The sequence below is a fragment of the Panulirus ornatus genome, chromosome 18 (genome assembly GCF_036320965.1).
Source record: "Panulirus ornatus isolate Po-2019 chromosome 18, ASM3632096v1, whole genome shotgun sequence".
NCBI classification, from domain to species: domain Eukaryota; kingdom Metazoa; phylum Arthropoda; class Malacostraca; order Decapoda; family Palinuridae; genus Panulirus; species Panulirus ornatus.
The window spans coordinates 55,867,917-55,895,157 of NC_092241.1; the positions used below are offsets into that span (position 1 = coordinate 55,867,917).

The following is a 27,241-nucleotide window of genomic DNA, read 5'->3' on the forward strand; positions in this document are numbered from 1 at the left end:
GAAGTAATGGTCGTCAAAAACCATCGGGCAGACAATTTCAACTAAACCGGACCTGAGAATCTAACAAAATTCGCTAGATGTCCGTAATAATAATAATGATAATACCATTAGATACCAGGAAAACAGACATTTGTTAGAGTGGGTGCAGATTGTAGATTATATATATAGATATATATATATATATATATATATATATATATATATATATATATATATATATGTATATATATATATATTTATATGTATTTAGAATTATGATTCCAAAAGATGCAAAGAATATATTAGACATTAGTTACAGTAGGTGTAGATTGTGGATTATATATGTATTTAGAGTTAAACTAAATCAGAATTTTTTTATATAAAAGAACAGCCAGAAAATGTAGGGGCATAAAGGTAACAAAGGAAATTGAATACCTAGAAATCATTATTAGTAACAAGTGAAAGTGTTACGAAATACAAAAAGGAAAAAGTAATGAAAAGGTAGAGATGAATTTAACAAGTTATTGCAGAAAGCTGTAGTGGTACTAATAAGAAAAGTATACTGGAAATGTATAGTTTTGCCAATAATTTGGTATGGATCACACAAATCAGACGTTACAAAAATGGAGATATACCCCTAAGAGCTGTGAATGGTGTATACAGGCAGATTTTAGGAACACCAAAATATACTCGGAAACAACACTAACAAAAGGAATAGCAACATTCACAATGAAAGGAAAGGTAATGGAAGGGCACATTGTTTAACTGCAATATACCTTAAAGGAATATGAAAATGAATGACCAGGAAGAATAATACAAGAAATGAGGATGGAAGGAACCAGCTGAATACCATATTTGAGGGACGGTAATAGAATATGTTAATGACAAGGCAAGATGTGACAACAAAGGAATGAGACACTTGAAACTGGAGAAAGGAAAAGGAAACTGACACATTTAGAAATCTATAAAAAATGGAAGACAGATATAAAGGCTTAAGAAAAAAATTTAACATGATAGACCAGCTTCCATTATTGTACTCTTTTTTTTTTTTTCAGAACACATAGCTTGCCTTTAAAGGATAGAAATAGATTTATATAAAAACAGAAGTGGCTGAATGCAGAATAAGAGGAGCAAGAGGGTTTTTTGGGAAGGTAGGGTATGTTTAAATCAGATTTTTTGTTGAAAATGTCTGTGCAGAAGTATCTAGCTGAAGGCAAGAAGCTGTATGCAGCTTTTAGGGTCTGGAGAAACCATATGACAGAGTCAAGTGGAATGCTTGATGGGATGTGTTAAGGATAGAAGGGGTAGGTTAACAACTGTTGGATGGTGTGAAAGTCTTCTGTGGAATAGCAAATGCATGTTTGAGTGGATGGAGAGTTGATTGAAAGTTTTTGTATGCATATGGATGTCATTGTGGCTTTTTAACCTATATATGGATGGAGTGATGAGAGGGATGAAAGCAAAAATAGGGAAAGGGAGTGCAAAGATGGAGTGTGGTGGTGAGTTATAGTGGCATGTTGCAAGCCTGTTTGCAGATAATACTGTATTGTTTGCTGAGAGTGAATGGATGTTGTAGAAGGTTGTACATGTGTATCAGTATAAGCAGTTGAAGATGAATGTGAGTCAGATTAAAGTAATGATGTTTGAGAGGAAAGAGTGAAGGTATAAATTTTGCAAAGCCCAATAGAGTGGGAGGAGTAAGTGTACTAAACTGTGTTATAGAAATGAGAGAAGAAAGACTGGAAGAGGTGAGAGAATATAAGCATTTAGGAGCTATGTAGTGGATGTTTGGTGACATGGAAGGAGAGATGAGGAAGAGAGCACTGCAGGATAGAAGTTATTGGGTCCTATAATAGAATAAAGAGGGGTTGAGGAATAAGTATGGAAGTGAAGAAAGGATCGAAGGACAGCATGGTTCTTCCGATCCTGACCTGTGCAGCTGAAACATGGATGTGGAATGAGTCAGAGGTCAAGAATCCAGGCTGTGGATATGAGCTGTTTGAGAGGAGTTTATGGTATGACTAATTGGAATGAAGAAAAAAATACTGGGGTATACAAGCGATTTGATATGGCAGGGAATGAATTGTGGAGTGGTAGAGTGGATGAAATGTAATACTTTGATGTGGTTTGGGCATGTGGAAAGAATGCAAGAGTGGGAGTTTACAAGGAGTATTATAGTACGATTGAAATAGTTGGTATGAGAGGAAAAACATCTGTGACCGGAGGAAATAACAGTTGAAGAGTACCAGTGGGAGAGAAATGGTGGAAGAATATGTGGAATGGTAATTGCAAGGGAGGCATGTAAGGACAGGGATAAATGGAGATTATTTTGCTGTGGCCACCCCCGTGATTGGAGTTATAGATAGATGGGTAGATATATAGATAGGATGAGCCAATGTAGGTATGTGAACAGTATTCCATACTTGCATGAATAAAATCCATGTAAAGCTGAAGGAGCTGCTCACAAGGAAAATAATTACAGCGCGTATATATCACTCACAGGTTTTGTGAATCATACTCTGTGATGTTGATCATGTGGGATTTTCATGACAAAGTGGAGGATATGATTATGCCCAGCATATGTATATTATTACAGTGTTGAATTGTAATGTTGTGAAATAGAACAAAGGGAAAGTAAATGAATCTTTAAGGTAGTTGTAGGAAGAGATTGCATTTTAGCACTGTTAGATTTTACACAGTTACTACACCCTGAAATGCTGCACAAGTCCAAATTGAGAGATGTGTTATCAGTATGAGAAAGATAATGAGTACAAAGGGAGGAGAGGAGGAAAAGGGAGTGCACGTATGTAAAAGTGGAATTATTGACATGAGTGCATAGGGTTGGAAGTAGTAGGGAAAAGATCATATATTGAAAGAAGAAAGAGAGTAGACAATAGGACAGAACTCTGAGGACTGCCACTAGTGATAAGATAGGAAAAGAAAGTCATTCCTTTGACAGCTGCCATATTAGAAAACAGAAAGAAGCAGAGAAACCAAAGGGAGGTAATTTAGAAAGCAAAGACTGATGCCTCACCCTGTCAAATGCTTTGGAGATATTGAGGGCTGCAACAAAAGTTTCACCAAAATTCCTGAGAGAGAGGAGGGCCAGAGATGAATTACATACAAGAGAATATCACCAGTAGACCTCACCCTTCAAAATGAATACTGGTTATCTGAAAGAAGGGAATGGTATTCTAAGTGTTTGAGTAAAAGAGAGTTTAGAAAAGCTTCAAAAACTTTGGAGATAGAAATGAGAGCAATATGATGATAATTGGAAGGGTTAAAGCATTCCTCTTTTTTAGGGATGTGTTACACCAAGGCATACTTCTAAGCAGAAGGGAAAGTCTAGGGTTTTAGACAAGCAAAGTATGCAAGAAAGGTTGGTGCCAGCTCAAAGGCACACTTCCCTGGAATTCAAGGTGTGCCATCTGAGCCTCATGCCTTGTCCACATGGGACTAGGAGAGTATGTGGAAGACCCTGCACTAGGAGAATATAGATGACATAGGTTCAGTGGGAGGAGACAGGACTGGAGGATCAAATGCTGAATCATCCAAAGGTGGGTTGGAGGAAAATTGGGTACCGAAGAGAGCAGCTTTATCAGTTGAAAAGTTAGCACTAGATGGACTAGGTAAGAAAATTGGAGAAGTTGAATTACAGAAGTTGCAGGAGATACTTCTGGTTAAGAATCAAAAAGATTTATTAGTAGAAGTCAAGTTAGCATACTTTCATTTTATGAAAGTACCTTTGGCTCTCTGAAGAACAGCTTGAACAGCTTTGCAAAGATTCCAAGTGGAACTGAAAACGATTGGGCTTCAGGGGAAGGGAAGAGTTTCATATCCAGTACACATTGTCCCTGATGGGATAAGCATCAGAACAGGAGCAGTCAATCCATGACAGGAGAAAAGATTTAAATGAAGATGGGAAGTCATGTGTTCAGCACAACAATTTTGATCAGAGAAGCAGTACCTGTCACAGGGAAAGTCAGTTAAGAAGCTGCATGAGGATAACATTTGAGCTCTCCCAAAGTGCCAAAGTTGGCATTTTGAAGGAGTGGGGATAGTGGATGGGTGTGCCCAAGTAGAATTATCGGAGATAAGATTGTGGTCAGTGGGTGTAGAAACAGTGCATGAATAGTAGGAGGGTTCAGAGGCAGAAAGGGGGTAGTGTTATAAGTGGTTATGACAGTTGGGAACTCAGATAGGGTGTTTGATTAATTATTCCAAATCATGAAAACCCTTTCAGTTATGGTATAAAAAACTGATATTAATTCTTAATTGATCATTCATGTACATATTTAGGTTATAAGGTATGTATAGTTTTTTTATGTAATAAACATGAACACCATTACTATTCTATTCCAGAACTATGGGAAGATTCATGGGTTGCTGTGTAAAGCAGTACAGAATTCCACAACGATAAAGACAGCACTTGCTTTGTCTAAGTTATTTGTTGAACAGCCCAAATTTGAGTAAGTCATAATTTTTTTATTCTCGTATTATCCAGACTGCTTAAAGTAATAGTCAGAAAATGATGAATACCTTTTACATGAATTTCTTTGCAAGTGTTTCATATTTTCATGGATATGAGCACTATTTTCTATTCAGCATATACTCTTGTTATTAATTCATTTATTATTCTTAACCGCTGTCACCCACGTTAGCAAGGTAGCACAAAACAGACAAGGAATGGCCCAAGCCACCCACATACACATGTATGTACATAAATGCCCACACATGCACATATACATACATATACATTTCACTGTATAAATACATATATATATATATATATATATATATATATATATATATGTATATATATATATATTTTTTTTTTTTTTTTTTTTTTTTTTTTTGCTGTCTCCCGCTTTTGCGAGGTAGCGCAAGGAAACAGACGAAAAAAATGGCCCAACCCACCCCCATACACATGTATATACATACGTCCACACACGCAAATATACATACCTACACAGCTTTCCATGGTTTACCCCAGACGCTTCACATGCCTTGATTCAATCCACTGACAGCACGTCAACCCCGGTATACCACATCGCTCCAATTCACTCTATTCCTTGCCCTCCTTTCACCCTCCTGCATGTTCAGGTCCCGATCACACAAAATCTTTTTCACTCCATCTTTCCACCTCCAATTTGGTCTCCCTCTTCTCCTCGTTCCCTCCACCTCCGACACATATATTCTATTGGTCAATCTTTCCTCACTCATTCTCTCCATGTGCCCAAACCATTTCAAAACACCCTCTTCCGCTCTCTCAACCACGCTCTTTTTATTTCCACACATCTCTCTTACCCTTACGTTACTTACTCGATCAAACCACCTCACACCACACATTGTCCTCAAACATCTCATTTCCAGCACATCCATCCTCCTGCGCACAACTCTATCCATAGCCCACGCCTCGCAACCATACAACATTGTTGGAACCACTATTCCTTCAAACATACCCATTTTTGCTTTCCAAGATAATGTTCTAGACTTCCACACATTCTTCAAGGCTCCCAGAATTTTCGCCCCCTCCCCCGCCCTATGATCCACTTCCGCTTCCATGGTTCCATCCGCTGCCAGATCCACTCCCAGATATCTAAAACACTTCACTTCCTCCAGTTTTTCTCCATTCAAACTCACCTCCCAATTGACTTGACCCTCAACCCTACTGTACCTAATAACCTTGCTCTTATTCACATTTACTCTTAACTTTCTTCTTTCGCACACTTTACCAAACTCAGTCACCAGCTTCTGCAGTTTCTCACATGAATCAGCCACCAGCGCTGTATCATCAGCGAACAACAACTGACTCACTTCCCAAGCTCTCTCATCCCCAACAGACTTCATACTTGCCCCTCTTTCCAAAACTCTTGCATTCACCTCCCTAACAACCCCATCCATAAACAAATTAAACAACCATGGAGACATCACACACCCCTGCCGCAAACCTACATTCACTGAGAACCAATCACTTTCCTCTCTTCCTACACGTACACATGCCTTACATCCTCGATAAAAACTTTTCACTGCTTCTAACAACTTGCCTCCCACACTATATATTCTTAATACCTTCCACAGAGCATCTCTATCAACTCTATCATATGCCTTCTCCAGATCCATAAATGCTACATACAAATCCATTTGCTTTTCTAAGTATTTCTCACATACATTCTTCAAAGCAAACACCTGATCCACACATTCTCTACCACTTCTGCAACCACACTGCTCTTCCCCAATCTGATGCTCTGTACATGCCTTCACCCTCTCAATCAATATCCTCCCATATAATTTACCAGGAATACTCAACAAACTTATACCTCTGTAATTTGAGCACTCACTCTTATCCCCTTTGCCTTTGTACAATGGCACTATGCACGCATTCCGCCAATCCTCAGGCACCTCACCATGAGTCATGCATACATTAAATAACCTTACCAACCAGTCAACAATACAGTCACCCCCTTTTTTGATAAATTCCACTGCAATACCATCCAAACCTGCTGCCTTGCCGGCTTTCATCTTCCGCAAAGCTTTTACTACCTCTTCTCTGTTTACCAAATCATTTTCCCTAACCCTCTCACTTTGCACACCAGCTCAACCAAAACACCCTATATCAGCCACTCTATCATCAAACACATTCAACAAACCTTCAAAATACTCACTCCATCTCCTTCTCACATCACCACTACTTGTTATCACCTCCCCATTTGCGCCCTTCACTGAAGTTCCCATTTGCTCCCTTGTCTTACGCACTTTATTTACCTCCTTCCAGAACATCTTTTTATTCTCCCTAAAATTTAATGATACTCTCTCACCCCAACTCTCATTTGCCCTTTTTTTCACCTCTTGCACCTTTCTCTTGACCTCCTGTCTCTTTCTTTTATACATCTCCCACTCAATTGCATTTTTTCCCTGCAAAAATCGTCCAAATGCCTCTCTCTTCTCTTTCACTAATACTCTTACTTCTTCATCCCACCACTCACTACCCTATCTAATCAACCCACCTCCCACTCTTCTCATGCCCCAAGCATCTTTTGCGCAATCCATCACTGATTCCCTAAATACATCCCATTCCTCCCCCACTCCCCTTACTTCCATTGTTCTCACCTTTTTCCATTCTGTACTCAGTCTCTCCTGGTACTTCCTCACACAAGTCTCCTTCCCAAGCTCACTTTCTCTCACCACCCTCTTCACCCCAACATTCACTCTTCTTTTCTGAAAACCCATACAAATCTTCACCTTAGCCTCCACAAGATAATGATCAGACATCCCTCCAGTTGCACCTCTCAGCACATTAACATCCAAAAGTCTCTCTTTCGCGCGCCTGTCAATTAACACGTAATCCAATAACGCTCTCTGGCCATCTCTCCTACTTACATAAGTATACTTATGTATATCTCGCTTTTTAAACCAGGTATTCCCAATCATCAGTCCTTTTTCAGCACATAAATCTACAAGCTCTTCACCATTTCCATTTACAACACTGAACACCCCATGTATACCAATTATTCCCTCAACTGCCACATTACTCACCTTTGCATTCAAATCACCCATCACTATAACCTGGTCTCGTGCATCAAAACCACTAATACAATCATTCAGCTGCTCCCAAAACACTTGCCTCTCATGATCTTTCTTCTCATGCCCAGGTGCATATGCACCAATAATCACCCATCTCTCTCCATCAACTTTCAGTTTTACCCATATTAATCGAGAATTTACTTTCTTACATTCTATCACATACTCCCACAACTCCTGTCTCAGGAGTACTGCTACTCCTTCCCTTGCTCTTGTCCTCTCACTAACCCCTGACTTTACTCCCAAGACATTCCCAAACCACTCTTCCCCTTTACCCTTGAGCTTTTTTTTTTTTTTTTTTTTTTTTTTTTTTTTTTTCAAAAGAAGGAACAGAGAATTGGGCCAGGTGAGGGTATTCCCTCAAAGGCCCAGTCCTCTGTTCTTAACGCTACCTCGCTAATGCGGGAAATGGCAAATAGTTTGAAAGAAAAAGAAATATATATATATATATATATATATATATATATATATGCTCTGTACATGCCTTCACCCTCTCAATCAATACCCTCCCATATGATTTGCCAGGAATACTCAACAGACTTATACCTCTGTAATTTGAGCACTCACTCTTATCCCCTTTGCCTTTGTACAATGGCACTATGCACACATTCTGCCAATCCTCAGGCACCTCACCATGAGTCATACATACATTAAATAACCTTACCAACCAGTCAACAATACAGTCACCCCCTTTTTTAATAAATTCCACTGCAATACCATCCAAACCTGCTGCCTTGCTGGCTTTCATCTTCCGCAAAGCTTTTACTACCTCTTCTCTGTTTACCAAATCATTTTCCCTAACCCTCACACTTTGCACACCAGCTCAACCAAAACACCCTATATCTGCCACTCTATCATCAAACACATTCAACAAACCTTCAAAATACTCACTCCATCTCCTTCTCACATCACCACTACTTGTTATCACCTCCCCATTTGCGCCCTTCACTGAAGTTCCCATTTGCTCCTTTGTCTTACGCACTTTATTTACCTCCTTCCAGAACATCTTTTTATTCTCCCTAAAATTTAATGATACTCTCTCACCCCAACTCTCATTTGCCCTTTTTTTCACCTCTTGCACCTTTCTCTTGACCTCCTGTCTCTTTCTTTTATACGTCTCCCACTCAATTGCATTTTTTCCCTGCAAAAATCGTCCAAATGCCTCTCTCTTCTCTTTCACTATTACTCTTACCTTCTTCATCCCACCACTCACTACCCTTTCTAATCAACCCACCTCCCACTCTTCTCATGCCACAAGCATCTTTTGCACAATCCATCACTGATTCCCTAAATACATCCCATTCCTCCCCCACTCCCCTTACTTCCATTGTTCTCACCTTTTTCCATTCTGTACTCAGTCTCTCCTGGTACTTCCTCACACAAGTCTCCTTCCCAAGCTCACTTACTCTCACCACCCTCTTCACCCCAACATTCACTCTTCTTTTCTGGAAACCCATACAAATCTTCACCTTAGCCTCCACAAGATAATGATCAGACATCCCTCCAGTTGCACCTCTCAGCACATTAACATCCAAAAGTCTCTCTTGCGCACCTGTCAATTAACACGTAATCCAATAACGCTCTCTGGCCATCTCTCCTACTTACATAAATATACTTATGTATATCTCGCTTTTTAAACCAGGTATTCCCAATCATCACTCCTTTTTCAGCACATAAATCTACAAGCTCTTCACCATTTCCATTTACAACACTGAACACCCCATGTATACCAATTATTCCCTCAACTGCCACATTACTCACCTTTGCATTTAAATCACCCAACACTATAACCCGGTCTCGTGCATGAAAACCACTAACACACTCATTCAGCTGCTCCCAAAACACTTGCCTCTCATGATCTTTCTTCTGATGCCCAGGTGCATATGCACCAATAATCACCCATCTCTCTCCATCAACTTTCAGTTTTACCCATATTAATCGAGAATTTACTTTCTTACATTCTATCACATACTTCCACAACTCCTGTTTCAGGAGTACTGCTACTCCTTCCCTTGCTCTTGTCCTCTCACTAACCCCTGACTTTACTCCCAAGACATTCCCAAACCACTCTTCCCCTTTACCCTTGAGCTTCGTTTCACTCAGAGCCAAAACATCCAGGTTCCTTTCCTCAAACATACTACCTGTCTCTCCTTTTTTCACATCTTGGTTACATCCACACACATTTAGGCACCCCAATCTGAGCCTTCGAGGAGGATGAGCACTCCCCGCGTGACTCCTTCTTCTGTTTCCCATCAGATTGGGGAAGAGCAGTGTGGTTTCAGAAGTGGTAGAGGATGTGTGGATCAGGTGTTTGCTTTGAAGAATGTATGTGAGAAATACTTAGAAAAGCAAATGGATTTGTATATAGCATTTATGGATCTGGAGAAGGCATATGATAGAGTTGATAGAGATGCTCTGTGGAAGGTATTAAGAATATATGGTGTGGGAGGCAAGTTGTTAGAAGCAGTGAAAAGTTTTTATCGAGGATGTAAGGCATGTGTACGTGTAGGAAGAGAGGAAAGTGATTGGTTCTCAGTGAATGTAGGTTTGTGGCAGGGGTGTGTGATGTCTCCATGGTTGTTTAATTTGTTTATGGATGGGGTTGTTAGGGAGGTGAATGCAAGAGTTTTGGAAAGAGGGGCAAGTATGAAGTCTGTTGGGGATGAGAGAGCTTGGGAAGTGAGTCAGTTGTTGTTCGCTGATGATACAGCGCTGGTGGCTGATTCATGTGAGAAACTGCAGAAGCTGGTGACTGAGTTTGGTAAAGTGTGTGAAAGAAGAAAGTTAAGAGTATATGTGAATAAGAGCAAGGTTATTAGGTACAGTAGGGTTGAGGGTCAAGTCAATTGGGAGGTGAGTTTGAATGGAGAAAAACTGGAGGAAGTGAAGTGTTTTAGATATCTGGGAGTGGATCTGGCAGCGGATGGAAACATGGAAGCGGAAGTGGATCATAGGGTGGGGGAGGGGGCGAAAATTCTGGGAGCCTTGAAGAATGTGTGAAGTCGAGAACATTATCTCGGAAAGCAAAAATGGGTATGTTTGAAGGAATAGTGGTTCCAACAATGTTGTATGGTTGCGAGGCGTGGACTATGGATAGAGTTGTGCGCAGGAGGATGGATGTGCTGGAAATGAGATGTTTGAGGACAATGTGTGGTGTGAGGTGGTTTGATCGAGTAAGTAACGTAAGGGTAAGAGAGATGTGTGGAAATAAAAAGAGCGTGGTTGAGAGAGCAGAAGAGGGTGTTTTGAAATGGTTTGGTCACACGGAGAGAATGAGTGAGCAAAGATTGACCAAGAGGATATATGTGTCAGAGGTGGAGGGTACGAGGAGAAGAGGGAGACCAAATTGGAGGTGGAAAGATGGAGTGAAAAAGATTTTGTGTGATAGGGGCCTGAACATGCAGGAGGGTGAAAGGAGGGCAAGGAAGAGAGTGAATTGGAGCGATGTGGTATACCGGGATTGACGTGCTGTCAGTGGATTGAATCGGGGCATGTGAAGCGTCTGGGGTAAACCATGGAAAGCTGTGTAGGTATGTATATTTGTGTGTGTGGACGTATGTATATACATGTGTATGGGGGTGGGTTGGGCCATTTCTTTTGTCTGTTTCCTTGCGCTACCTCACAAACGCGGGAGATAGCGACAAAGCAAAAAAAAAATTTTTTTTTTTTTTTTTTTTTTTTTTTTTTTTATACTTTGTCGCTGTCTCCCGCGTTTGCGAGGTAGCGCAAGGAAACAGACGAAAGAAATGGCCCAACCCCCCCCCCCCATACACATGTACATACACACGTCCAGACACGCAAATATACATACCTACACAGCTTTCCATGGTTTACCCCAGACGCTTCACATGCCTTGCTTCAATCCACTGACAGCACGTCAACCCCTGTATACCACATGACTCCAATTCACTCTATTTCTTGCCCTCCTTTCACCCTCCTGCATGTTCAGGCCCCGATCACACAAAATCTTTTTCACTCCATCTTTCCACCTCCAATTTGGTCTCCCTCTTCTCCTCGTTCCCTCCACCTCCGACACATATATCCTCTTGGTCAATCTCTCCTCACTCATTCTCTCCATGTGCCCAAACCATTTCAAAACACCCTCTTCTGCTCTCTCGACCACGCTCTTTTTATTTCCACACATCTCTCTTACCCTTACGTTACTTACTCGATCAAACCACCTCACACCACACATTGTCCTCAAACATCTCATTTCCAGCACATCCATCCTCCTGCGCACATCTCTATCCATAGCCCACGCCTCGCAACCATACAGCATTGTTGGAACCACTATTCCCTCAAACATACCCATTTTTGCTTTCCGAGATAATGTTCTCGACTTCCACACATTTTTCAAGGCTCCCAAAATTTTCGCCCCCTCCCCCACCCTATGATCCACTTCCGCTTCCATGGTTCCATCCGCTGACAGATCCACTCCCAGATATCTAAAACACTTCACTTCCTCCAGTTTTTCTCCATTCAAACTCACCTCCCAATTGACTTGACCCTCACCCCTACTGTACCTAATAACCTTGCTCTTATTCACATTTACTCTCAACTTTCTTCTTCCACACACTTTACCAAACTCAGTCACCAGCTTCTGCAGTTTCTCACATGAATCAGCCACCAGCGCTGTATCATCAGCGAACAACAATTGACTCACTTCCCAAGCTCTCTCATCCCCAACAGACTTCATACTTGCCCCTCTTGCCAGGACTCTTGCATTTACCTCCTTTACAACCCCATCCATAAACAAATTAAACAACCATGGAGACATCACACACCCCTGCCGCAAACCTACATTCACTGAGAACCAATCACTTTCCTCTCTTCCTACACGTACACATGCCTTACATCCTCGATAAAAACTTTTCACTGCTTCTAACAACTTTCCTCCCACACCATATATTCTTAATACCTTCCACAGAGCATCTCTATCAACTCTATCATATGCCTTCTCCAGATCCATAAATGCTACATACAAATCCATTTGCTTTTCTAAGTATTTCTCACATACATTCTTCAAAGCAAACACCTGATCAACACATCCTCTACCACTTCTGAAACCGCACTGCTCTTCCCCAATCTGATGCTCTGTACATGCCTTCACCCTCTCAATCAATACCCTCCCATATAATTTACCAGGAATACTCAACAAACTTATACCTCTGTAATTTGAGCACTCACTCTTATCCCCTTTGCCTTTGTACAATGGCACTATGCACGCATTCCGCCAATCCTCAGGCACCTCACCATGAGTCATACATACATTAAATAACCTTACCAACCAGTCAACAATACAGTCACCCCCTTTCTTAATAAATTCCACTGCAATACCATCCAAACCTGCTGCCTTGCCGGCTTTCATCTTCCGCAAAGCTTTTACTACCTCTTCTCTGTTTACCAAATCATTTTCCCTAACCCTCTCACTTTGCACACCACCTCGACCAAAACACCCTATATCTGCCACTCTGTCATCAGACACATTCAACAAACCTTCAAAATACTCATTCCATCTCCTTCTCACATCACCGCTACTTGTTATCACCTCCCCATTTACGCCCTTCACTGAAGTTCCCATTTGCTCCCTTGTCTTACGCACCCTATTTACCTCCTTCCAGAACATCTTTTTATTCTCCCTAAAATTTACTGATAGTCTCTCACCCCAACTCTCATTTGCCCTTTTTTTCACCTCTTGCACCTTTCTCTTGACCTCCTGTCTCTTTCTTTTATACTTCTCCCACTCAATTGCATTTTTTCCCTGCAAAAATCGTCCAAATGCCTCTCTCTTCTCTTTCACTAATACTCTTACTTCTTCATCCCACCACTCACTACCCTTTCTAAACAGCCCACCTCCCACTCTTCTCATGCCACAAGCATCTTTTGCGCAATCCATCACTGATTCCCTAAATACATCCCATTCCTCCCCGACTCCCCTTACTTCCATTGTTCTCACCTTTTTCCATTCTGTACACAGTCTCTCCTGGTACTTCCCCACACAGGTCTCCTTCCCAAGCTCACTTACTCTCACCACCTTCTTCACCCCAACATTCACTCCTCTTTTCTGAAAACCCATACTAATCTTCACCTTAGCCTCCACAAGATAATGATCAGACATCCCTCCAGTTGCACCTCTCAGCACATTAACATCCAAAAGTCTCTCTTTCGCACGCCTGTCAATTAACACGTAATCCAATAACGCTCTCTGGCCATCTCTCCTACTTACATAAGTATACTTATGTATATCTCGCTTTTTAAACCAGGTATTCCCAATCATCAGTCCTTTTTCAGCACATAAATCTACAAGCTCTTCACCATTTCCATTTACAACACTGAACACCCCATGCATACCAATTATTCCCTCAACTGCCACATTACTCACCTTTGCATTCAAATCACCCATCACTATAACCCGGTCTCGTGCATCAAAACCGCTAACACACTCATTTAGCTGCTCCCAAAACACTTGCCTCTCATGATCTTTCTTCTCATGCCCAGGTGCATATGCACCAATAATCACCCACCTCTCTCCATCAACTTTCAATTTTACCCATATTAATCGAGAATTTACTTTCTTACATTCTATCACATACTCCCACAACTCCTGTTTCAGGAGTATTGCTACTCCTTCCCTTGCTCTTGTCCTCTCACTAACCCCTGACTTCACTCCCCAGACATTTCCAAACCACTCTTCCCCTTTACCCTTGAGCTTCGTTTCACTCAGAGCCAAAACATCCAGGTTCCTTTCCTCAAACATACTACCTATCTCTCCTTTTTTCACATCTTGGTTACATCCACACACATTTAGGCACCCCACTCTGAGCCTTCGAGGAGGATGATCACTCCCCGCGTGACTCCTTCTTCTGTTTCCCATTTTAGAAAGTTAATACAAGGAGGGGAGGATTTCCGGCCCCCCGCTCCCGTCCCCTCTAGTCGCTTTCTACGACACGCGAGGAATACGTGGGAAGTATTCTTTCACCCCTATCCCCAGGGATAATATACATATATATATACATATACACACACACACACACACACACACATATGCACATACACACACACACACACACATACATATATATACATATGAAAAATGTAAGAACAATTTAGAAACAAACTTTTAGCTTGAAATGAATGAAAAAAAAAATGAATGTCACATAATGGTTCAACCTCTGGCTATGGAAAAGGAAATGTACAATTTATTCACACAAACGTCAATAGCAGTTCTCATCAAAAAAAAAATATATATATATATATATATATATATATATATATATATATATATATATATATATATATATATATATATAGCAGTGAAAAGTTTTTATCGAGGATGTAAGGCATGTGTACGTGTAGGAAGAGAGGAAAGTGATTGGTTTTCAGTGAATGTAGGTTTGCGGCATGGGTGTGTGATGTCTCCGTGGTTGTTTAATTTGTTTATAGATGGGGTTGTTAGGGAGGTGAATGCAAGAGTTTTGGAAAGAGGGGCAAGTGTGAAGTCTGTTGGGGATGAGAGAGCTTGGGAAGTGAGTCAGTTGTTGTTCGCTGATGATACAGCGCTGGTGGCTGATTCATGTGAGAAACTGCAGAAGCTGGTGACTGAGTTTGGTAAAGTGTGTGAAAGAAGAAAGTTAAAAGTAAATGTGAATAAGAGCAAGGTTATTAGGTACAGTAGGGTTGAGGGTCAAGTCAATTGGGAGGTGAGTTTGAATGGAGAAAAACTGGAGTAAGTAAAGTGTTTTAGATATCTGGGAGTGGATCTGGCAGCGGATGGAACCATGGAAGCGGAAGTGGATCATAGGACGGGGAAGGGGGCGAAAATTCTGGGAGCCTTGAAGAATGTGTGGAAGTCGTGAACATTATCTCGGAAAGCAAAAATGGGTATGTTTGAAGGAATAGTGGTTCCAACAATGTTGTATGGTTGCGAGGCGTGGGCTATGGATAGAGTGGTGCGCAGGAGGGTGGATGTGCTGGAAATGAGATGTTTGAGGACAATGTGTGGTGTGAGGTGGTTTGATCGAGTAAGTAACGTAAGGGTAAGAGAGATGTGTGGAAATAAAAAGAGCGTGGTTGAGAGAGCAGAAGAGGGTGTTTTGAAATGGTTTGGGCACATGGAGAGAATGAGTGAGGAAAGATTGACCAAGAGGATATATGTGTCGGAGGTGGAGGGAACGAGGAGAAGAGGGAGACCAAATTGGAGGTGGAAAGATGGAGTGAAAAAGATTTTGTGTGATAGGGGCCTGAACATGCAGGAGGGTGAAAGGAGGGCAAGGAATAGAGTGAATTGGAGCGATGTGGTGTACCGGGGTTGACGTGCTGTCAGTGGATTGAATCGGGGCATGTGAAGCGTCTGGGGTAAACCATGGAAAGCTGTGTAGGTATGTATATTTGCGTGTGTGGACGTATGTATATACATGTGTCTGGGGGTGGGTTGGGCCATTTCTTTCGTCTGTTTCCTTGCGCTACCTCGCAAACGCGGGAGACAGCGACAAAGCAAAAAAAAATATATATATATATATTTTTTTTTTTTTATACTTTGTCGCTGTCTCCCGCGTTTGCGAGGTAGCGCAAGGAAACAGACGAAAGAAATGGCCCAACCCATCCCCATACACATGTATATACATACGTCCACACACGCAAATATACATACCTACACAGCTTTCCATGGTTTACCCCAGACGCTTCACATGCCTTTATTCAATCCACCGACAGCACGTCAACCCCGGTATACCATATCGCTCCAATTCACTCTATTCCTTGCCCTCCTTTCACCCTCCTGCATGTTCAGGCCCCGATCACACAAAATCTTTTTCACTCCATCTTTCCACCTCCAATTTGGTCTCCCTCTTCTCCTCGTTCCCTCCACCTCCAACACATATATCCTCTTGGTCAATCTTTCCTCACTCATTCTCTCCATGTGCCCAAACCACTTCAAAACACCCTCTTCTGCTCTCTCAACCACGCTCTTTTTATTTCCACACATCTCTCGTACCCTTACGTTACTCACTCGATCAAACCACCTCACACCACACATTGTCCTCAAACATCTCATTTCCAGCACATCCATCCTCCTGCGCACAACTCTATCCATAGCCCACGCCTCGCAACCATACAACATTGTTGGAACCACTATTCCTTCAAACATACCCATTTTTGCTTTCCGAGATAATGTTCTCGACTTTCACACATTCTTCAAGGCCCCCAGAATTTTCGCCCCCTCCCCCACCCTATGATCCACTTCCACTTCCATGGTTCCATCCGCTGCCAGATCCACTCCCAGATATCTAAAACACTTCACTTCCTCCAGTTTTTCTCCATTCAAACTCACCTCCCAATTGACTTGACCCTCAACCCTACTGTACCTAATAACCTTGCTCTTATTCACATTTACTCTTAACTTTCTTCTTCCACACACTTTACCAAACTCAGTCACCAACTTCTGCAGTTTCTCACATGAATCAGCCAACAGCGCTGTATCATCAGCGAACAACAACTGACTCACTTCCCAAGCTCTCTCATCCCCAACAGACTTCATACTTGCCCCTCTTTCCAAAACTCTTGCATTTACCTCCCTAACAACCCCATCCATAAACAAATTAAACAACCATGGAGACATCACACACCCCTGCCGCAAACCTACATTCACTGAGAACCAATCACTTTCCTCTCTTCCTACACGTACACATGCCTTACATCCTCGATAAAAACTTTTCACTGCTTCTAACAACTTTCCTCCCACACCATATATTCTTAATACCTTCCACAGAGCATCTCTATCAACTCTATCATATGCCTTCTCCAGATCCATAAATGCTACATACAAATCCATTTGCTTTTCTAAGTATTTCTCACATACATTCTTCAAAGCAACACCTGATCCACACATCCTCTACCACTTCTGAAACCACACTGCTCTTCCCCAATCTGATGCTCTGTACATGCCTTCACCCTCTCAATCAATACCCTCCCATATAATTTACCAGGAATACTCAACAAACTTATACCTCTGTAATTTGAGCACTCACTCTTATCCCCTTTGCCTTTGTACAATGGCACTATGCACGCATTCCGCCAATCCTCAGGCACCTCACCATGAGTCATACATACATTAAATAACCTTACCAACCAGTCAACAATACAGTCACCCCCTTTTTTAATAAATTCCACTGCAATACCATCTAAACCTGCTGCCTTGCCCGCTTTCATCTTCCGCAAAGCTTTCACTACCTCTTCTCTGTTTACCAAATCATTTTCCCTAGCCCTCTCACTTTACACACCACCTCGACCAAAACACCCTATATCTGCCACTCTATCATCAAACACACATATATATATATATATATATATATATATATATATATATATATATATATTTATTTTATTATATATATTATATATATATATATTTTTTTTTTTTTTTTTTTTTTTTTTATACTTTGTCGCTGTCTCCCGCGTTTGCGAGGTAGCGCAAGGAAACAGACGAAAGAAATGGCCCAACCCCCCCCCCATACACATGTACATACACACGTCCACACACGCAAATATACATACCTACACAGCCTTCCATGGTTTACCCCAGACGCTTCACATGCCTTGCTTCAATCCACTGACAGCACGTCAACCCCTGTATACCACATGACTCCAATTCACTCTATTTCTTGCCCTCCTTTCACCCTCCTGCATGTTCAGGCCCCGATCACACAAAATCCTTTTCACTCCATCTTTCCACCTCCAATTTGGTCTCCCTCTTCTCCTCGTTCCCTCCACCTCCGACACATATATCCTCTTGGTCAATCTCTCCTCACTCATTCTCTCCATGTGCCCAAACCATTTCAAAACACCCTCTTCTGCTATCTCAACCACGCTCTTTTTATTTCCACACATCTCTCTTACCCTTACGTTACTTACTCGATCAAACCACCTCACACCACACATTGTCCTCAAACATCTCATTTCCAGCACATCCATCCTCCTGCGCACATCTCTATCCATAGCCCACGCCTCGCAACCATACAACATTGTTGGAACCACTATTCCCTCAAACATACCCATTTTTGCTTTCCGAGATAATGTTCTCGACTTCCACACATTTTTCAAGGCTCCCAAAATTTTCGCCCCCTCCCCCACCCTATGATCCACTTCCGCTTCCATGGTTCCATCCGCTGACAGATCCACTCCCAGATATCTAAAACACTTCACTTCCTCCAGTTTTTCTCCATTCAAACTCACCTCCCAATTGACTTGACCCTCACCCCTACTGTACCTAATAACCTTGCTCTTATTCACATTTACTCTCAACTTTCTTCTTCCACACACTTTACCAAACTCAGTCACCAGCTTCTGCAGTTTCTCACATGAATCAGCCACCAGCGCTGTATCATCAGCGAACAACAACTGACTCACTTCCCAAGCTCTCTTATCCCCAACAGACTTCATACTTGCCCCTCTTTCCAGGACTCTTGCATTTACCTCCCTTACAACCCCATCCATAAACAAATTAAACAACCATGGAGACATCACACACCCCTGCCGCAAACCTACATTCACTGAGAACCAATCACTTTCCTCTCTTCCTACACGTGCACATGCCTTACATCCTCGATAAAAACTTTTCACTGCTTCTAACAACTTGCCTCCCACACCATATATTCTTAATACCTTCCACAGAGCATCTCTATCAACTCTATCATATGCCTTCTCCAGATCCATAAATGCTATATATATATATTTTTTTTTTTCTTTTCATACTATTCGCCATTTCCCGCGATAGCGAGGTAGCGTTAAGAACAGAGGACTTGGCCTTTGAGGGAATACCCTCACCTGGCCCCCTTCTCTGTTCCTTCTTTTGGGAAAAAAAAAAAAAAAAAAACGAGAGGGGAGGATTTCCAGCCCCCCGCTCCCTTCCCTTTTAGTCGCCTTCTACGACACGCAGGGAATACGTGGCAAGTATTCTTTCTCCCCTATCCCCAGGGATAATATATATATATATATATATATATATATATATATATATATATATATATATGTATATATATATATAGAAATCCTCCCCTCCTTGTATTAACTTTCTAAAATCGGAAACAGAAGAAGGAGTCACGCGGGGAGTGCTCATCCTCCTCGAAGGCTCAGAGTGGGGTGCCTAAATGTGTGTGGATGTAATCAAGATGTGAAAAAAGGAGAGATAGGTAGTATGTTTGAGGAAAGGAACCTGGATGTTTTGGCTCTGAGTGAAACGAAGCTCAAGGGTAAAGGGGAAGAGTGGTTTGGGAATGTCTGGGGAGTAAAGTCAGGGGTTAGTGAGAGGAAAAGAGCAAGGGAAGGAGTAGCAATACTCCTGAAACAGGAGTTGTGGGAGTATGTGATAGAGTGTAAGAAAGTAAATTCTCGATTAATATGGGTAAAACTGAAAGTTGATGGAGAGAGGTGGGTGATTATTGGTGCATATGCACCTGGGCATGAGAAGAAAGATCAAGAGAGGCAAGTGTTTTGGGAGCAGCTGAATGAGTGTGTTAGTGGTTTTGATGCACGAGACCGGGTCATAGTGATGGGTGATTTGAATGCAAAGGTGAGTAATGTGGCAGTTGAGGGAATAATTGGTATACATGGGGTGTTCAGTGTTGTAAATGGAAATGGTGAAGAGCTTGTAGATTTATGTGCTGAAAAAGGACTGATGATTGGGAATACCTGGTTTAAAAAGCGAGATATACATAAGTATACTTATGTAAGTAGGAGAGATGGCCAGAGAGCGTTATTGGATTACGTGTTAATTGACAGGCATGCGAAAGAGAGACTTTTGGATGTTAATGTGCTGAGAGGTGCAACTGGAGGGATGTCTGATCATTATCTTGTGGAGGCTAAGGTGAAGATTTGTATGGGTTTTCAGAAAAGAAGAGTGAATGTTGGGGTGAAGAGGGTGGTGAGAGTAAGTGAGCTTGAGAAGGAGACCTGTGTGAGGAAGTACCAGGAGAGACTGAGTACAGAATGGAAAAAGGTGAGAACAAAGGAGGTAAGGGGAGTGGGGGAGGAATTGGATGTATTTAGGGAATCAGTGATGGATTGCGCAAAAGATGTTTGTGGCATGAGAAGAGTGGGAGGTGGGTTGATTAGAAAGGGTAGTGAGTGGTGGGATGAAGAAGTAAGAGTATTAGTGAAAGAGAAGAGAGAGGCATTTGGATGATTTTTGCGGGGAAAAAATGCAATTGAGTGGGAGATGTATAAAAGAAAGAGACAGGAGGTCAAGAGAAAGGTGCAAGAGGTGAAAAAAAGGGCAAATGAGAGTTGGGGTGAGAGAGTATCATTAAATTTTAAGGAGAATAAAAAGATGTTCTGGAAGGAGGTAAATAAAGTGCGTAAGACAAGGGAGCAAATGGGAACTTCAGTGAAGGGCGCAAATGGGGAGGTGATAACAAGTAGTGGTGATGTGAGAAGGAGATGGAGTGAGTATTTTGAAGGTTTGTTGAATGTGTTTGATGATAGAGTGGCAGATATAGGGTGTTTTGGTCGAGGTGGTGTGCAAAGTGAGAGGGTTAGGGAAAATGATTTGGTAAACAGAGAAGAGGTAGTGAAAGGTTTGCGGAAGATGAAAGCCGGCAAGGCAGCAGGTTTGGATGGTATTGCAGTGGAATTTATTAAAAAAGGGGGTGACTGTATTGTTGACTGGTTGGTAAGGTTATTTAATGTATGTATGACTCATGGTGAGGTGCCTGAGGATTGGCGGAATGCGTGCATAGTGCCATTGTACAAAGGCAAAGGGGATAAGAGTGAGTGCTCAAATTACAGAGGTATAAGTTTGTTGAGTATTCCTGGTAAATTATATGGGAGGGTATTGATTGAGAGGGTGAAGGCATGTACAGAGCATCAGATTGGGGAAGAGCAGTGTGGTTTCAGAAGTGGTAGAGGATGTGTGGATCAGGTGTTTGCTTTGAAGAATGTATGTGAGAAATACTTAGAAAAGCAAATGGATTTGTATGTAGCATTTATGGATCTGGAGAAGGCATATGATAGAGTTGATAGAGATGCTCTGTGGAAGGTATTAAGAATATATGGTGTGGGAGGCAAGTTGTTAGAAGCAGTGAAAAGTTTTTATCGAGGATGTAAGGCATGTGTACGTGTAGGAAGAGAGGAAAGTGATTGGTTCTCAGTGAATGTAGGTTTGCGGCAGGGGTGTGTGATGTCTCCATGGTTGTTTAATTTGTTTATGGATGGGGTTGTTAGGGAGGTAAATGCAAGAGTTTTGGAAAGAGGGGCAAGTATGAAGTCTGTTGGGGATGAGAGAGCTTGGGAAGTGAGTCAGTTGTTGTTCGCTGATGATACAGCGCTGGTGGCTGATTCATGTGAGAAACTGCAGAAGCTGGTGACTGAGTTTGGAAAAGTGTGTGGAAGAAGAAAGTTAAGAGTAAATGTGAATAAGAGCAAGGTTATTAGGTACAGTAGGGTTGAGGGTCAAGTCAATTGGGAGGTGAGTTTGAATGGAGAAAAACTGGAGGAAGTGAAGTGTTTTAGATATCTGGGAGTGGATCTGGCAGCGGATGAAACCATGGAAGCGGAAGTGGATCATAGGGTGGGGGAGGGGGCGAAAATCCTGGGGGCCTTGAAGAATGTGTGGAAGTCGAGAACATTATCTCGGAAAGCAAAAATGGGTATGTTTGAAGGAATAGTGGTTCCAACAATGTTGTATGGTTGCGAGGCGTGGGCTATGGATAGAGTTGTGCGCAGGAGGATGGATGTGCTGGAAATGAGATGTTTGAGGACAATGTGTGGTGTGAGGTGGTTTGATCGAGTGAGTAACATAAGGGTAAGAGAGATGTGTGAAAATAAAAAGAGCGTGGTTGAGAGAGCAGAAGAGGGTGTTTTGAAGTGGTTTGGGCACATGGAGAGGATGAGTGAGGAAAGATTGACCAAGAGGATATATGTGTCGGAGGTGGAGGGAAGAAGGAGAAGAGGGAGACCAAATTGGAGGTGGAAAGATGGAGTGAAAAAGATTTTGTGTGATCGGGGCCTGAACATGCAGGAGGGTGAAAGGAGGGCAAGGAATAGAGTGAATTGGAGCGATGTGGTATATCGGGGTTGACGTGCTGTCAGTGGATTGAAGCAAGGCATGTGAGGCGTCTGGGGTAAACCATGGAAAGCTGTGTAGGTATGTATATTTGCGTGTGTGGACGTATGTATATAGATGTGTATGGGGGGGGGTTGGGCCATTTCTTTCGTCTGTTTCCTTGCGCTACCTCGCAAACGCGGGAGACAGCGACAAAGTATAATAAAAAAAAAAAAAATATATATATATATATATATTATCCCTGGGGATAGGGGAGAAAGAATACTTGCCACGTATTCCCTGCGTGTCGTAGAAGGCGACTAAAAGGGAAGGGAGCGGGGGGCTGGAAATCCTCCCCTCTCGTTTTTTTTTTTAAATTTTCCAAAAGAAGGAACAGAGAAGGGGGCCATATGAGGATATTCCCTCAAAGGCCCAGTCCTCTGTTCTTAACGCTACCTCGCTAATGTGGGAAATGGCGAATAGTATGAAAAAAAAATATATATATATATATATATATATATATATATATATATATATATATATATTTTTTTTTTTTTTAACTATTCGCCGTTTCCCGCGTTAGCGAGGTAGCGTTAAGAACAGAGGACTGGGCCTATGAGGGAACATCCTAACCTGGCCCCCTTCTCTGTTCCTTCTTTTGGAAAAAAAAAAAGAGGGGAGGATTTCCAGCCACCCGCTCCCTCCCCTTTTAGTCGCCTTCTACGACACGCAGGGAATACGAGGGAAGTATTCTTTCTCCCCTAACCCCAGGGATATATATATATATATATATACATATATATATATACAGACATGTACATGTACATATACCGGGGTCGACATGCTGTCAGTGGATTGAACCAGGGCATGTGCAGTGTTTGCGGTAAACCATGGAAAGTTTTGTGGGGCCTGGATGTGGAAAGGGAGCTGTGGTTTCGGTGCATTATACATGACAGCTAGAGACTGAGTGTGAACGAATGTAGCCTTTGTTGTCCTTTCCTAGCACCACCTCGCGCGCATGCGGGCGGGGGAGAGGGTTGTCATTTCATGTGTGGTAAGGTGGTGATGGGAATGAATAAAGGCAGCAAGTATGAATTATGTACATGTGTATATGTATATGTATGTATATATATGTATATGTTGAAATGTTTAGGTATGTATATGTGCGTGTGTGGACGTGTATGTGTATACATGTGTTTGTGGGTGGGTTGGGCGATTTTTTCATGTTTCCTTGTGCTACCTCGCTGACACGGGAGACAGCGACAAAGTATAATAAAAAAAAAATTATATACATATATACACATGTACATATTCATACTTGCTGCCTTCGTCCATTCCCGTCGCCACCCTGCCACACACAAAATAGCATCCCCACCCCAGCGAGGTAGTGCCAGAAAAAGACAAAAAGGCCACATTCATTCTCATTCAGTCTCTAGCTGTCATTTGTAATGCACCGAAACCACTGCTTCCTTTCCACACCCATTCCCCACAGGCTTTTCCATTGTTTGCTCCAGACATTTCGCATGCCCTGGTTCAATCCATTGACAGCACAGCAATCCCGGTATACCACATTGTTCCAATTCACTCTATTCGTTCCATGCCTTTCACCCTCCTGTATGTTCAGGCCCCAATTGCTCAAAATCTTTTTCACTCCATCCTTCCACCTCTAATTTGGTCTCCTGCTTCTCCTTGTTCCCTCCACTTCTGACACATATATCTACTTTGTCTTGTTATTTTATATTTATCTTATATAGGTGTTTTTGGCATCAGAATGCAAAAATGACTCCTTGTTTCTGTAGCTATGGATTATTCCTCACTTTTTTAGCTATTGTATTATTTTTTAACTTAAGAGCATGGGACCTGTATTATTTTCATAATTAGAAGCATATAGGCATGGGAATGATATCACTTTTTTTAGTGATATTAAGCTTTTATTTAGAGACCAAATATTCACATTCTTGAAACTAAATTTACAAAGTAAGGAGGGTGTAGTCACAGAACCATCTTGTCATCATTTTACCTCTTATAAACAAAATAAGTGAAAAGTAAAGGAGAAGCATTGTTGTAAGTAGAATGAATGTAAGCAGTTATTTTAAAATTTACCTTACAACCATATGCCCTGTCCATAACATAATAGGACTACATGTATGATTAATGATATCTATGCATCTTTCTGCATCTCTTACACATGTTCCTTCCGGGAACTCCCATCAAGGGGATGGCCATGGCAAAAGAGTCTCCATTTCTCCCTGTCCTTACATTCCTTCCTTGCATACAGTATTCCATGCATTCTTCCACCATTTCTCTCCCTACAGTATTCTTCCACTCTATTTCCCCATGTCACAGGTGGTCTTCCTCTCACTCCATGTGTAGCAGCCATAAGCCTGTCTTACCAATTCGTAGCATCATTCTGGTGACTGGCTTGAATGTCTTTTGTAGGAAAAAGATTTAGTCCCTATACACTTCTGCAGTTGATTTCTCAAGATAAGTATTCATGAAAACCCAGCACAGATGTGACTGTCATTAGGAATTGTGTTATGGTTTAGGAAAAGTTAAAGATATTCTGCAATCACACGAGAGATATAAAGTTTTTGATTGAATACATGTTCAGTGTGTTGTAGACATTGTTTTTCCATGTAAATGGTTGTTTACATTACATTAATGATACTCTCTTGTTTACAGTCCATATCTTGCACAGGTGTTGACCACAGACTTGCTTTTGAAGAGAATGCCTTTAGGGGATTGCAAACCAATAGCAGTACTCCGAAAATATGAAGAGAAGATTATGAAGGTAGCTGGTCCCAATATTGAGCAACAGTTTTCTCATAATGAAAAGAATGGTGAGCTTTTAAACTATTTGGAAGTATATAAAGTCCTATTATGCTAGAGAAAATTGCATATTATTTGTCATAGGACAATAAGTATCATACAGGTTTACTCCCTTTGGCACCATGCTGAACATAGGAGTTTGATGAATCTGCTGAAGTGATAAGTGTTTCACTGGGTTCTGAGTGTATCATGAGGTCTTACTTCTTTGACACAACAATTTGGTGATCTTGTCTTTGATTAAACCCTCTTCTGGTGATTCATTACTAGAATGAGTCCATTTGAATTGTCAGCTGAAAGGAAACCAAGATCTAGTGAAGAGGACCATTGCCAGAAAGACCTCTGAAGCAGGGTTTATAATTTTGGTTCATAGTGATTGCAGGAGGTTATCACCCCCAAAGTCACCACAGATAGCTCCAAGTACCCTCAGGGCTGGTCCTTGATAATTGTTTTCAAGTTTTTCTAGATTGGAACATTTCTGGCTGGGTTATAAGATGGATTTAGTAAATCAAATGTAATTACTTTCATCCTTCTCTAAGATTCTCTCATTGATGACAGACTTTTTCCACTTGGGGTCACCCTCTGCATCAAGGGTTTAATCACAAACTCACCCCTATCTGTAAACTCAACACTTCCACAGAACTTTTCCATCTTCTTGAAAGCATGCACTGGTAGATCCCATTCCTGAGAAGGGTGACCATTCTGACACCTCCAATTATTGTCCTGTTGCTCTAACATTTACCATTTCCAAAGTCTTTGAATCCCTCCTCAACTTCCATATCCCCAGACATCTTGAATTTTGCAGTCTTCATTCTGAACACCAGTATGGCTTCTGTTTGGTGAGATCCATGAGTGATATTTTTTCCTATCTTACTGATGTCTGGTCATCAGTCCTGAAAGATTTAGGGGAATCCTATGTAGTTGCCCTTGACATATTCAAAGCTTTTGACATAGTGTGGTTTCAGAGTGAAAAAGATTTTGAGTGATTGGTGCCTGAACATGCAGGACGTTGAAAGGTGCACACGGAATAGAGTAAATTGGAACAATGTGGTATATCTGGGTTGACATGCTGTCATTGGACTGAACCAGGGTATGTGAAACATCTAGGGTAAACCATGGAAAGGTCTGTGGGTCCTGGATGTGGGCACGGAGCTGTGGTTTTGTTGCATTACACATGACAGCTAGAGACTGAGTGTGAATGAATGTGGCCTTTTATGTCTGTTTTCCTGGCACTACCTCGCTGACGTGGGGGGTGGCAATGCTGTTTCCTGTGCGGCATTGTGGCGATAGGAATGGATGAAGGCAAGCAAGTATGAATATGTATATGTATATATATATGTTTTGGAAAGAGGGGCAAGTATGAAGTCTGTTGGGGGTGAAAGAGCTTGGGAAGTGAGTCAGTTGTTGTTCGCTGATGATACAGCGCTGGTGGCTGATTCATGTGAGAAACTGCAGAAGCTGGTGACTGAGTTTGGTAAAGTGTGTGAAAGAAGAAAGTTAAGAGTAAATGTGAATAAGAGCAAGGTTATTAGGTACAGTAGGGTTGAGGGTCAAGTCAATTGGGAGTTAAGTTTGAATGGAGAAAAACTGGAGGAAGTAAAGTGTTTTAGATATCTGGGAGTGGATCTGGCAGCAGATGGAACCATGGAAGCGGAAGTGGATCATAGGGTCGGGGAGGGGGCGAAAATTCTGGGAGCCTTGAAGAATGTGTGGAAGTCGAGAACATTATCTCGGAAAGCAAAAATGGGTATGTTTAAAGGAATAGTGGTTCCAACAATGTTGTATGGTTGCGAGGCGTGGGCTATGGATAGAGTTGTGCGC

The 27,241-nt window shown here is 41.7% G+C and overlaps 1 protein-coding gene across 2 annotated transcripts in view; it reads left to right on the forward strand.

Annotated features, from left to right (window-relative positions):
• Nucleotides 1-27,241, forward strand: part of Nsun5 (Nop2/Sun-like domain containing protein 5) — a 72,190-nt gene that overhangs the window by 644 nt on the left and 44,305 nt on the right. The window contains exons 2-3 of one of the 2 annotated variants that reach the window (XM_071673263.1): nt 4,342-4,448; nt 25,277-25,434. In XM_071673263.1, coding sequence (XP_071529364.1) covers nt 4,342-4,448; nt 25,277-25,434 — 265 coding nt within the window. Of the gene's footprint in view, nt 1-4,341; nt 4,449-25,276; nt 25,435-27,241 lie in introns of those variants that run through there. The other variant, XM_071673265.1, reaches the window with a different exon arrangement.